This window comes from Limanda limanda, chromosome 19 (genome assembly GCF_963576545.1).
Source record: "Limanda limanda chromosome 19, fLimLim1.1, whole genome shotgun sequence".
Lineage (NCBI taxonomy): Eukaryota > Metazoa > Chordata > Actinopteri > Pleuronectiformes > Pleuronectidae > Limanda > Limanda limanda.
In genome coordinates this window covers 22,224,900-22,239,158 of record NC_083654.1, presented here as the reverse complement: position 1 = coordinate 22,239,158, position 14,259 = coordinate 22,224,900, and the positions used below count along the sequence as shown (strand labels likewise).

General features: G+C 43.8%; 1 protein-coding gene across 1 annotated transcript in view; it reads left to right on the top strand.

Moving 5' to 3' along the window:
- Positions 1-3,095: 3,095 nt before the first annotated feature.
- LOC133025589 (protein MTSS 1-like) overlaps positions 3,096-14,259 on the top strand; it is a 29,667-nt gene continuing 18,503 nt past the window's right edge. Inside the window, exons 1-3 of the mRNA XM_061092295.1 lie at positions 3,096-3,167; positions 8,360-8,421; positions 8,997-9,070. Of these exons, the coding sequence (XP_060948278.1) occupies positions 3,096-3,167; positions 8,360-8,421; positions 8,997-9,070 (208 nt within the window). The remainder of the gene's footprint in view (positions 3,168-8,359; positions 8,422-8,996; positions 9,071-14,259) is intronic.

Sequence of the window (14,259 nt, the reverse complement as noted above, 5' to 3'; positions counted from 1 at the left end):
TTTGAGTTTGACGACATGTAAGTACTCTTCAGTTTTTTCCTCTTTGCAAGTGAATGTCAATGACTTGCTTTCTTACTCATGGTGTTTCTGTTCACAGGTGACTCTTCAGGAGACTCGGACGTCTTTCAGAAATTCAATAAAATAATTGAACTACACTTTCTGCCTGACTGATTTTTGAGTTAAACATTGGGAAAAATTGTCTTGAATATGATCTAAACTGATTCTGAACACTGACATTCTTTGGTACAAGGCCAACATCATGAAAACAAACTTCTGTACTAAACTTTCTCATAGAAGAGAATTGTCTGAAATTATTATTGTATTTACTGACACAGAAAGTTAACCTTGAGAAGGAACATGTATCTAAAGCTTAGCATTTTTTAAGTTTTCCACTGCTGCTGAAACTACTTCAAACTGGGTCTGAATCCAGCAGATGCCAAACTGGAGGCATTTTGCCAAGTGGGAGGTCGAGTGAAATTACAGAGGACAGACGTCAAGAGTCAGAATCTCTGCAATGGACTGAAACTCAGACAAGGACTGATCCTAGATCAAGCTTTTGATCTACAGTATCTGTAGCACTATAAATGGCATCTCAATATTCATGCAAGCAAGAAGACATTGTATTATCCATGTGTTTGAACTCTGACTTTTCCCTCAGTTCCAAATTTAAACTGTCCAGAACTTATACACCAGCTAACCCCAATCATTTCAACTACCGTAGCTATGGAGACAACTTTCAGTTACAGGATCACATTTAAAATCCTGCTTTGTTCCAAATATGTTTTCATTTCCTTTACTCTCAGATTGTGTTTGTGTTTGAGCTTCAGACCAAACTGAAGCTCAAACGTTGTTTTAAGAGACGATGAAGACCTCATGTATGATCTGACTGAAGACACCGATTCCATGATGCTGTGAATCTCCAGCCTCTCGTCTTCTCTCCTCCCTCTCTCCCCCTCACTCTGATAGCTGTTATTAGTTTAGTCTCCTGTTTTTGGGGGATATAATAACAGTCTGTGTTGTTGCTCCCTGTCATTACACACTGAGTCTCTGTGGTTAAGATGACTCGGCTCTGCCAGCTTCACCATCTGATCCCTGGCGAGCTGGTCGGCCTCAGTCCAGCCGCCGACGCCTCAGCAGAGTCTCGAGTCTGCAGGTTCTCAGTCTGAACGTTCACGAGTCCAAAGTCCCAGTGAATGAATATCTGTATTTGTTATGATTCCAAGTCTGAACAATACTCTAAATTCAACCTATTTGCACCAGGATCCAAAATAAAAGGAAACAAGTAAAATGCTGTAAAAATAAAATATTTAGAACATTAAAACAAAACATTCAATATTTAATGTTTTTTCTATATATTTTTTCATTTTGTTTATGGTCCGGAAATAATTAGATATTTAGCATCGCAATTGAAATGTTCAAATTTTCCAGCTGTGCCACGAAAATCTGAAGATATTTCAGATAAATTTACAGAAAATATCCAAAAACACAATCTAATTAACAATATATATTTTTTTTACATCTATGTATTTTCAAGGGACTTTGTTTTCTTTAGTTTGATTCCTCATCAAGGACAAATGTCTGGAACAAATCCTTCAATTAAGGTTTGATGGTCTCAGTAAAATTATTCATTACCAGGAGTTACTTTAATTCATATATTTGACAAATGTATAAACCGTTATATTAAAACTAAAACAATAGAGATAAACAAGTGGAGGATTCATTTCCTGAGGAACAAATGGAGGTTTAATGACGAGATTTTGCCACAAGGTGTCGTCCCACTCACACAATCATCACATGAATTCCCACTGAAAATACAACTTATAAAATGACACGAGAGGCAAAATTCAAGGAAATGTTTATGAGTAAATGTTCTTAAAAATGAATTAAATATCCAGCTTCACCCTGAACAGTATCAAAAGTTCTAGCTTCAACCATAATCACATCATTTAGTTTGAACTCTTCTTTAGAAAGAAAAGGTCAAACTGTTTGTGTTAAACTGCAGGAGACACGTGACCTGTTTGTTGGTCACATGATGTCTCTGCTTTCCTCTCCTCAAACTGCTGCGTGCAGGATTACACTCACTAGGTGGCGCTGCAGTTTTAAATATGAGTGATCAGCTCTTTGTCTCTTTATAAACTGACATGTTCAGTAATGAAGCCTGTTGATATCCAGGGAAATAAAATACTACTACTAATACTACTATTACTAATAATAATAATAATAATAATTTAATTTGTAAAGTTGCAGTGAGAGGAAGAAGCTCAGAACAAACCTCTATAACACAATGACACATTTTGCACGAACAGTTTTTAATTATAATTTTGATAAATACTTATTCAAAATTATATTTCTCATATATTTATTTTTCTATTACTATATCATGATTTTCAAATCACTTTTGAAACATCTGTGATCATAAGTGTTTAAACAATAATACATAATGTATCATTGCTCTTATTTTTATTACATTTATGGCAGAATCCTTCATTTAACTTGATTTAATTTCCTTTCATTTCATTTATTTTATTTTATAAGCAGTATTTAAACTCCACCTTTGGCCATTAATAAAAAAAACGCCTCCTCAGCTGAGGGCGGGGCCAGGCGAACCTGCGCGTACACGCCCCTGTGAAGCGCGCTCCCGTGTCCTGTGTGTGTTTCAGTGTCAGTGGTTCTGTGCGCTGAGTTGGTTCTCCTGGATCTCCTGGTTCTCCTGGTTCCTCCTGGATCTCCTGGTTCTGCTGGTTCCTCCTGGCTCTGCTGGATCTCCTGGTTCTGCTGGTTCCTCCTGGATCTCCTGGTTCTCCTGGTTCTCCTGGTTTCTCCTGGTTCCTCTGGATCTCCTGGTTCCTCTGGATCCTCCTGGTTCCTCCTGGATCTCCTGGTTCTGCTGATTCTTCCTCCTCCTCCTCTTCCTCCACCTGCCCGGCTGGGGGGGGGTCTGAGCTGCTGCAGCGTGTGTCCGGCCCGAGGTGCTTGTGACCGGGGGAACTCAGCAGCTCAGCAGCGCCCCCTTGCGGCTTCTCTCCGCTTCTCGTCTCTTTGTCAATCACCGTCCTTCTCTCTCCTCCCGTCGCGTCACTGATGCGCAGCCGGAGATGGAGCCGGTGATGGAGCGGGAGTGCAGCGCGCTGGGGGGGCTCTTCCAGACCGTCCTCGGGGACATGAAGGTAAGGTCCACTCCTGGTTTGTCTTCTTCTGCTTCCTGTGTCCTCGCTCATCGCAAGAAGCGGTTTGCTCATGAGCAGTGAGGAAGAGGGCAGGGCAGCTGCTCCTCTTCATCACACCCTGCAGCTCCTCTTCATCACAACCTGCAGCTCCTCTTCATCACACCCTGCAGATCCTCTTCATCACAACCTGCAGCTCCTCTTCATCACAGCCTGCAGCTCCTCTTCATCACACCCTGCAGCTCCTCTTCATCACTCTGTTGCACAAAGCTGGAGGAGATGCGTTCATCCATCACCACCATTACTGCTAGTGTCATTGTTATGGATGAGGAAGAGGAGGAGGAAGATGAACAACCAGCTGCACACACACACACACATAGACACATACACCAAGCACACACACACACATGCACACACACACACGCACAGTGATGCAGTGACACAGCAGGAGGTGAGGAGCAGATTCAGCAGAGTCATGATCTTCACTGACAAACTGTGAGAGTCGCACACAAGCTTCAACACAACACAACATCCAACAACTCTTCATCACAATGTGTAGAAGCCACGCCTCCTGTGACTCAGGTTCTGTCCTCACGTCTTTAAACACGCAACTTTGAATTTGAAATAGCAAAACACCAACGTGTTGCTCAGCTAGTCGAGCAAAGTCTGGTTTCTTCCTACAGATATTATGATAAATCATGTTATATTATTAAATGTTATGATATATTATCATCAGGAGGACTTGAAAGGACGCACTTAGATGTAGTTGTACTCTGGCCTGTGGTGGCTCCTCCTCTTCCTCACGGGTCTAAAGTTTACAAACAGCTTTGTTGGTTAATTTGTGTGATTTCTGAATCTGACTCCGCGTGTCTCTGCTAGCTAGCATCCTCCGTCAGTAGCAAAACATCGTAACATTACATGTGACAAACTACTTCAGAGCCGACTGTGTGTATTTTTTATTTAAAACAGGAAATGACATGTAGAATATGAACGTTTCTTCAAATTAAAGCTCTAATACACGTTAAATATAAATGAAAACCGTCCAAAAGGCCTCACGCCACTAGCGCCTTTGATCTGGGGGCCCCCAGGTCCCTGAAGAACCTTGACACACTCCTGGTCCAACCAAGCCGCCTGGTTTCCTGTTCGCTTCTTTTTTCACGTTTGTATTTTGGTCAGTAAACGTAACATCAGTGACATCATCATCATCATCAGCTGTTTCCATGTTCTTGATGTGTGAGTCTGAAATGAGGAGATCTGAGTCACGGAGGAGGAGGAGGAGGAGGAGGAGGAGGAGGAGCCTCATGTGTTTGATTCTCAGGTGACAGACGCCTTCACTCTTGAATCCGTCAGATTCATGAAGCAGCTCAATGAGACGTTTACAAACATCTGGATTAATGAAGTCAGGACGAACTGTCCACTGAGACGTTAAAGTCTCTTCGTGTTTCTCCACAGCGAGAACATGTGGGAACCACCAGGAACTTCCCTCCCTCCCACTGGTTCTTACTGGGGAACATTTTCCATAATGTCTCCTGAGGCCTCTAGAAAATTCTCTGACTGTGACGAGTTTCCAGACGTTTTCCAGAGTTCACGTTAGAGAACAGATCAATCTTCATATGAGAGGAACCAGAGAATCGATCTTTCACGGCTCGATAAACAACACAAACAAATGCATCCACTAATTTAGAGACAAACACGTGTTGGCTCTTAACAGTCGTTGGTTTTGTCGTACGACCGTGAGGATTGTGTGTGTGTGTGTGTGTGTGTGTGTGTGCAGAAAGAAAAACATGACAATATGAAATATGTGTTGACGGAACAAACTGGAACAGCACCTGCAGATGAATCATGGGAAAAGACGATGGATGAGTGGAAATATTAATGAGTCTAAACTATCGTTAAACCCTCTTGTTTCTATTGTATGTGTGCTTGTGTGTGTGTGTGTGTGTGTGTGTGTGTGTGTGTATGTGTGTGTGTGTGTGTGTGTGCGTCGTTAGGCCATTGAGTGCGTTAGCTGAATGCTAATCACCATTTATCTTGGACTGAGCCGTTTTCCTAATCACCTCTGAGCTAAAATAATCCTGCCCTCGTTATGTGTGTGTCTGTGTGTGTGTGTGTGTGTGTGTGTGTGTGTGTGTGTGTGTGTGTGTGTGTGTGGCTGTGTGTGTGTGTGTGTGTGGCTGTGTCAACTGGTTTATCACTATCGATATCGCCATGGAAACATCACGGTCAGCGGTGTTGCATTGGCTTTGGTCCGACGGCCAAATGGGTCACTGTGTTGTTGTCTGTGTAGATCAGCTGACGTGTGTTGTTTCCTGTTGTGACGTCAGCCGGTGGTGAACTGGTTCTGTGATGGTTCTGTTGATGGTTCTGTTGATGGTTCTGTTGATGGTTCTGTTGATGGTTCTGTTGATGGTTCTGTGATGGTTCTGTGATGGTTCTGTGATGGTTCTGTTGATGGTTCTGTTGATGGTTCTGTTGATGGTTCTGTGATGGTTCTATGATGGTTCTGTGATGGTTCTGTGATGGTTCTGTTGATGGTTCTGTTGATGGTTCTGTTGATGGTTCTGTGATGGTTCTATGATGGTTCTGTGATGGTTCTGTGATGGTTCTGTGATGGTTCTGTTGATGGTTCTGTTGATGGTTCTGTTGATGGTTCTGTTGATGGTTCTGTGATGGTTCTGTGATGGTTCTGTGATGGTTCTGTTGATGGTTCTGTTGATGGTTCTGTTGATGGTTCTGTGATGGTTCTATGATGGTTCTGTGATGGTTCTGTGATGGTTCTGTGATGGTTCTGTTGATGGTTCTGTTGATGGTTCTGTGATGGTTCTGTTGATGGTTCTGTGATGGTTCTGTGATGGTTCTGTTAATGGTTCTGTGATGGTTCTGTTGATGGTTCTGTGATGGTTCTGTGATGGTTTTGTTGATGGTTCTGTGATGGTTCTGTGATGGTTTTGTTGATGGTTCTGTGATGGTTCTGTTGATGGTTCTGTGATGGTTCTGTGATGGTTCTGTTGATGGTTCTGTGATGGTTCTGTGATGGTTCTGTTAATGGTTCTGTGATGGTTCTGTTGATGGTTCTGTGATGGTTCTGTTATGGTTTTGTTGATGGTTCTGTGATGGTTCTGTTGATGGTTCTGTGATGGTTCTGTGATGGTTCTGTTGATGGTTCTGTTGATGGTTCTGTTGATGGTTCTGTGATGGTTCTGTGATGGTTCTGTGATGGTTCTGTTGATGGTTCTGTTGATGGTTCTGTTGATGGTTCTGTGATGGTTCTATGATGGTTCTGTGATGGTTCTGTGATGGTTCTGTGATGGTTCTGTTGATGGTTCTGTTGATGGTTCTGTGATGGTTCTGTTGATGGTTCTGTGATGGTTCTGTGATGGTTCTGTTAATGGTTCTGTGATGGTTCTGTTGATGGTTCTGTGATGGTTCTGTGATGGTTTTGTTGATGGTTCTGTGATGGTTCTGTGATGGTTTTGTTGATGGTTCTGTGATGGTTCTGTTGATGGTTCTGTGATGGTTCTGTGATGGTTCTGTTGATGGTTCTGTGATGGTTCTGTGATGGTTCTGTTAATGGTTCTGTGATGGTTCTGTTGATGGTTCTGTGATGGTTCTGTGATGGTTTTGTTGATGGTTCTGTGATGGTTCTGTTGATGGTTCTGTGATGGTTCTGTGATGGTTCTGTGATGGTTCTGTTGATGTCACATCAACTCAGAGCTGAAGGTCGGTTCAGTTAAAGAAGGCGGAGCTTTAGCAATTATTCATGTTTTTGTGAAATCGTACAAAGTTGTGGATTTGATGATTTGATGATTTGATGATTTGAGGATTTGATGATTTGAGGATTTGATGATATACAAACAGGTTCCTGAACAGACTCTCGCTCCAAATCATGTAATATAACGTGTGTGTGTGTCTGGGATGAATCGTAACCACTTGATTGTTGTGTGTGTGTGTGTGTGTCAGCACAGTGTGACCTTTGTGTTGAGTTGTGACACTGAAGGAGGGTTGAAGGTTCGGAGCTGGTGATGCTCGGAGAAGAGAAGAAGTTCATGTGAATATTCATTAATGTCCTCAGATCCCGGTAGCTTTGAGCTGAGGAGTCGGGTTTGTGTTGTTTTGTCGGGTTTGTGTTGTTGTGTCATGTGATCAGAGGAAGAAACACACAGGGATTCCTCCGTTTGAATCCTGTGATTCTTCAGTGAGTCCGACGGAGACGAGGATTCCTGGAGGACCGGCTGCTGCTGGCTCCGCCTCCGGTCGTTGCCACGGTGACAATTTATGTCCTCTGTGACTGATGGATGCAGCAGCCCTGCGCCGTGTGTGTGTGTGGCTGCACATGTGACCCCGCCCCCCCCCCCACACAAATCCTTCTCTGTCTGAAGCCTCTCTGCAGCAGCAGCAGCAGCAGCGTTGCCGTGGCAACGGTAGCCAGGCGATGACGCTGTGTATCGCTCTCACAAACAGAACAAGGCTGAAGCGGCTGCAGAGGAACCACGGGGCCGACGCCCACAAAGAGCCCGTCACGTGACCCTGGCTCCTCCCACATGTAGCTCGAGGGACGAAGAACATTCTCTGAACGACAAAATAATTAATAGAAAAATATTAAAAGAAACATATTCTGCTCATATTCAGGTTGATAATGATAATCAGTGTTATGACTGTAAAATGTGTGTGTGTGTGTGTGTCTGTGTGTGTGTGTGTGTGTGTCTGTGTGTGTGTGTGTGTGTGTGTGTGTGGGTGTGTGTGTGTGTGTGTGTCTGTGTGTGTCTGTGTGTGTGTGTGTGTGTGTGTGTGTGTCTGTGTGTGTGTCTGTGTGTGTTTTCTCGCTGCAGCGTCTGATCCTCAGGATTTATGTGTTTTGCCCGAGCAGCCGAACAAGAGCAAAGTTTTTATGGAGAGGAATTTATTGTGTGTGTGTTTTGTGTCTGACCGCACACAGTGTGTATTCAGTGTGAATCAAAGTTGAATAAAATGTCGAGTGTGAGTCTGTCGGAGGAAATATTGATGGAGACGATCAATCATCAGACTTGTGCGGTTGGTTTTTGTAAGATCATATTTCTCTCTGATCCACATTGAACGAGTCGCTGCAGCTTGAGTGAAATTCAACATCGGTACTTTGTGTTGTGAATTGTGTTGTGAATTGTGTTGTGAATTGTGTCGTTCAAATATTTGTCTTCTTCTCATCTCTTCTCTCTCAGGGAAGTTACCCTGTGTGGGACGACTTCATCAGCAAGGCCAGCAAACTGCAGTCCCAGCTCAGGTAACACAGGTCACACACACACACACACACACACACACACACACACACACACACACACACACACACAATCACACACACAATCACACACTCCTGCTGCTTTCTTCATCTGTGAAAGACAAACTCTGGACCCAATTCTCATCACTAGCTCCGGAGATCATGTCTGAAAAAATTAAACGGTTTTAACTCCAACATAAACGTTTTTCGGACGCATGAAGATACACACACAGACACACACACACAGACACACACACACACACATTGAGACTGTGAACAACCTGAGCTTGAGAAAATCCAATCAGTCGGCTTCATTAAGTGTTTAAATGTCAGACTCACCTCGTCCCCGACACCGTGGTTCATTGGGTCTACAGACACACACACACACACACACACACACACACACACACACACACACACACACACACACACACACACACACACAGGAGGCTGGTTATTATCAGTGAGACGGATCCGCAGCAGCCTCCAGAGTCTCAGGCCCAGAGGTCAGAGGTCAACACTGATCACAAACATCAGCCATAGATTCATAAACATCTCTCTGCTGTGCTTCCTGTTTCCAGGTCGACCGTGGTGGCGGTGGCGGCCTTCCTGGACGCCTTCCAGAAAGTGGCCGACCTGGCGACAAACAGCCGAGGTAGGACGCTGCTGGTTTGTGTGTCTGTGTGTGTTTTGTTGTGTTTCGGTGTCCAGATGATTATTGTGTGGTGAAGTCCGACCTGGTTGAAGAGATGAAGCAGCTCCAGGTCGTCTCAGGCCTTCTATCCGTTTGCACTTTCTCTATTGATTATATACTTTCCCGTTATTGACAAATGATCAGAGAGGTGTCGTTTGTGCGATCAGAGAAATGGATCCTCGATGGAGGGGGTTGGGGGGCGGGGTCACTTCCTGGAGGGAGGAGCTAAAGCAGAGTTTGGCTGCAAGTGTTTGATTCTCTGATGCAGAACGTTTTATTTATCTCATCAGGGAAAGCTTCAGTTAATCCTGGTGTGTGTGTGTGTCTGTGTGTGTGTGTGTGTGTGTGTGTGTGTATGTGTGTGTGTGTGTGTGTGTGTGTGTGTGTGGTGTCTGTGTGTGTGTGTGTGTGTCACAAAAAACCCAGGAAGCAATCAATCACTGCCACATTGATTCTAGGGCCGTAGGTAACAGCAGCTCTATAATTGACTCTGTGTGTGTGTGTGTGAGTGTGTGTGTGTGTGTGTGTGTGTGTGTGTGTGTGTGTGTGTGTGTGTGTGTGTGTGTGTGTGTGGTGTTACACACCTGGAACATGTGTAGAATGACAGGTGTCTGTCGACTTGTTCACAGGTTCGTTTTCTCCTGGAAACCAAACTATTAAAAATATTTAGTTTTATTCACTGAATATGTGTCAATGTGTTTTTGAGCTGTAAATATATATATAGATAGATACATATCTCTATCTATATATATGAAAACATTAAGAGTCTCTAATCAAAGCCACCACTCTGCTTCACACTAATCCCCTGAAAACAGGAAGTGAGACAGAGAGAAGCAGCGTTTGAGAATATGCGGAAATGATTTCGGGCAGATTGGATGAAAAAACCACGATGGAGGAATATGTAGCTGGGAAAGGAGAGAGGGGGGGGGGGGAGGATGGAGGGCAGATGGTGATGGAGGGGGGGGTTGTGGGTGGGGGGGTTACCGTTGGCTGTCATGTCCAGTCGACTGCTCCTGGTGGTCATAGCAACAAGACGGAAATCACTGCAGGAAGATTCAGCAACGAGATGGATGATAGATGATGGATGGATGGATGGATGGATGGATGGATGGATGGATGGATGGATGGATGGATGGATGGATGATGGATGGATGGATGGATGGATGGATGGAGGGATGGATGATGGATGGATGGATGGATGGATGAATAGATGGATGGATGGATGAATAGATGGATGGATGGATGGATGATGGAGGGATGGATGGATGGATGAATAGATGGATGGATGGATGGATGGATGGATGGATGGATGGATGGATGGATGGATGGATGGATGGATGGATGGATGGATAGATGGATGGATGGCTGGAAGGATGAATGAATAGATGGATGGATGGATGGATGGATGGATGGATGATGAATAGATGGAGGGATGGATGGATGGATGGACGAATAGATGGATGATGGATGGATGATGGAGGGATGGATGATGGAGGGATGGATGGATGATGGATGGATGGATGATGGAGGGATGGATGATGGAGGGATGGATGATGGATGGATGGATGAATAGATGGATGAGAGATGGATGGATGGATGGATGGATGGATGGATGGATGATGGATGATGGATGATGGATGAATAGATGGATGATAGAGGGATGGATGATGGAGGGATGGATGAATAGATGAATAGATGGATGATGGAGGGATGGATGGATGGATGGATGGATGGATGGATGGATGGATGGATGGATGGTGGATGGATGATGGATGGATGATGGATGGATGGATGGATGGATGGATGAATAGATGGATGGATGATGGATGGATGATGGATGGATGATGGATGATGGATGGATGGATGTCCTTGTCGGTAGAGGAAGTGGAAACAGTCGGATCAGATGCTAACGTTGTGTTTGTGGTGGAGATAAAACACAGCGGGGGGTCCTCCTCTCTCTACCTGTTAGTGTGTGTGTCTGTGTGTGTGTGTCAGTGTGTGTCTGTGTGTGTGAGCACTGGGCCGTGGTTGCCGTAGCAACCTGCTGCCGGTGAGAGGGGGGGATTTCGTTCCCTCTTAAAGGGCCACCGCTCTGACCTCGTCAATATGTCAACATCTGATAACAGGAAGCAAAGGTAGAGAGAAGGATGAAGAGGGGATGAGAAGGGGAAAAGGAAAGCGAGAGAGGAGGTGTGATGGAGGAGAAGAAAAGAGGAAGAGATGGAAACACGAAGCTCTCACTCACGTGGACGGACCCGTGGAACCTTCCTCCTGGACGGGAGTGGAGCAGCTTCTTGATTCTTCACGTCTTCTCCGAGCTTCTGTTTCCATCTGCAGACGAACATCTGGCTGTGAAGCTCCGGGAGCCAGATGTTGTTGGAGGAGTTAACACACGTTGTTTGTGTTGAGCTGCAACATCTGGAGCTGAGAGAAGAACTCCCACTCGTCACTCGAGCTGCAAATCACAACCTTCTTCATACAGTGAAATCATTCAGCGTAACAATGACAGAATCAGTTTGTCAGAACTTCTTCAGACTTCAGTGAAGTGTGTGGACATGTCTCTCAAAGGTCAAAGGTCACCTACACTTTACACAGGGTTCTTACGATCATGGAAAACCTGGAAACGTCATGGAATTCTAAAATGTGTTTTTCCAGGCCTGGAAAAGTCATGGAAATTTGTTATATTCATATATTCAGGTCGTTCATTTACTAAAAATATAAGCAGGCATACTTGGGTTTGTGTCATTTAAGGTATAGTGTATGCCTTGGAATTCTCATTTTTAGTTTGAATACTACATTTTGTCACTTTTTCACGTATACACCGAGATTTCACAAAATGTTCGGTCATGGAAATTTGGTTCAAAGTTATTGAAAAGTAAATGTAAAAGTCATGGAAATCCATTGGTCAAAATGTGTATGAACCCTGTTTACAGTTTTTGACCCTAACTCAAAAATTAATCTTATTGGATGAAACGATGAAGAGATGCTACAACACTTTTTCTGGTCGATATTGAAAAACGAGTCTGTGTCTCTGGACCTTCTCCAGCAGCCAGTCTGAAAACATCTTCACTTTCACTTAATATTATGTTTGGAATAATAATGACGTTTAATGTGACGTTCAGAAAACAACGTGAACTTTAAAATTCTAAAAATAAATGTTTGTCTGTGCACAGGATGTGAGGTGAAGGTTTGTTACTGAAGTGAAGTGAATCCCTGTGGAGGCTGCTGCAGAGTGTGTGTGTGTGTGTGTGTCTGTGTGTGTCTGTGTGTGTCCGGTGTGTGTGTGTGTGTGTTCAGTCACAGATGGCCTCCGTTGGCAGCTCCTCATTTAATGATATCATCTCAGGCGCAGCGTTGTGATGTCATATCTGCAGTGTCCACACGCCAGCGTTTTTAAGGCTTTTCATCAAGGTCGACTCGAGCGTCCAGACACTAAAACAACACACTCAGCCTTTTGAGCAGGGGACTGTTGCATCTTGGGTAATGTAGGCACCAAGTTGTGGCGTTTAAGAAGAGAGTGTTGAGTTAGAAGAGATGAAAACTCTGCTGCATCAGTTTACAACCATAGACATTATTGAGGTTTGTGGATAAAAAAAGGGAAACGTTAAAACTCAGAAGCAGCTTCTAGTTTCCAGCCGTGGAAATAAAGAATCTGACCTCGAGTGTTGATTTGCCAGAACGTCGGTCGTTAAAAGGAACAAAACTCCGGTCGAACGGAACCAGGAAACATAAAAACTGAACCCGATCGGAGTCGAATCAACAGAGAACCAGATCCTGAGTGAGATCACAGAACTGGACCGAGTCCGAGCTTCTCCTCCGCTGAGGTCCGACGTTCACAAAGACAACTAGAGCTGTTTTTATTTCTCCTGCTGCGACTGAAGCTTCGGCTCTTTCATGGTTCACGTCGTTGTTTCAGACGTTTAAACTTCCAGCGGCTCTGAAATGAAAAGTTTAATTTTCTGCTGCACGAAGCTTCGGATGAAGTAGCAACGGCTTTTCTCCTTTTCTCATTTCTCATTGATGTTCAGTGATTCTAACGGGAATTAACAGGAATTAACGGGAATAAACTGGAAACGTTGTGGGTAATTTATACTAACTGTATTTACCTTGTCATATACAGACATAAATATAAACATTTTGTTGTGTCATAGGCTGATTTGAGCCCTGAGGAAACTTTGGGCACTTGACTATATGCTTCTGCATCGTTGTGTCATTCTTAACATAGGTCTTTGCACAGTATTTGCAGATGTACACAGCCTTTCCTTCTACATTGGATGAGGTGAAATGTCTCCACACATGAGAGAGTGCACGTGGCATTGTTCTGTAGAATACGATGAGAAAAAAGTTTGTAAAAAAACACTAATGCAATGCCAGAGATATAAATAGTTAGTTAAACAATTGGAATCGTCTGTAAACATATTGTACAATTGATGGATAAATGAATGGAAATAGTCTAGATGAACAGATGAACAATCCTCAATCAGCATGATAATATATTTCCCCAGTAATATCATGGAAACTTACCTAGTCCTTCACTCTACAGCAGGCCTCAGTAGCCCTGCTGTAGAGTGAAGCATGCTGGGAGTTATCTGTGCATGTGATGGAAGAATGACCAGTGGAGGGTTGAAACTCAACGTTCCATACGTCTTTAAAATAGAGTTTTTAATGATGTTTTTATTGCTCAGCGTTTAATTTGCGTAGTTTTTTTTTTTTTCAAAATTCCCAAGCTAAACTTCCCATGGAAAATTTCCGAAAAGTTTCTGGAAATTTACTGGAAACTTCCGCCCCTTTGCAACCCTAGTTGTGTCACATTTAATATCTTAGTATTTAATATTTACCTATTTCTGACTGTGATATAACTTCAGAACCGTTTGAGACTTAAAAGAAAATCACATATTCCAGATTCAATGTTTCCTCCCACCACACACGGACCCCCAGTGGTTTCACTGGTGGAAACTGGAAGTGAAGACCAATGAAACAACAGGCGGTTGTTGGTTCAAACTGGAAACCACAACCGGACTGGAGGTCGTTACCCACAAGCCCCTGGGACTCCACATCACATTCTACTAACCAGGTTTCCCTCGTCACATGATCCGCTTCATGTGAGAGCTGCAGTCATTATGGTATGGCATCGCCACGGCAACAGCAGC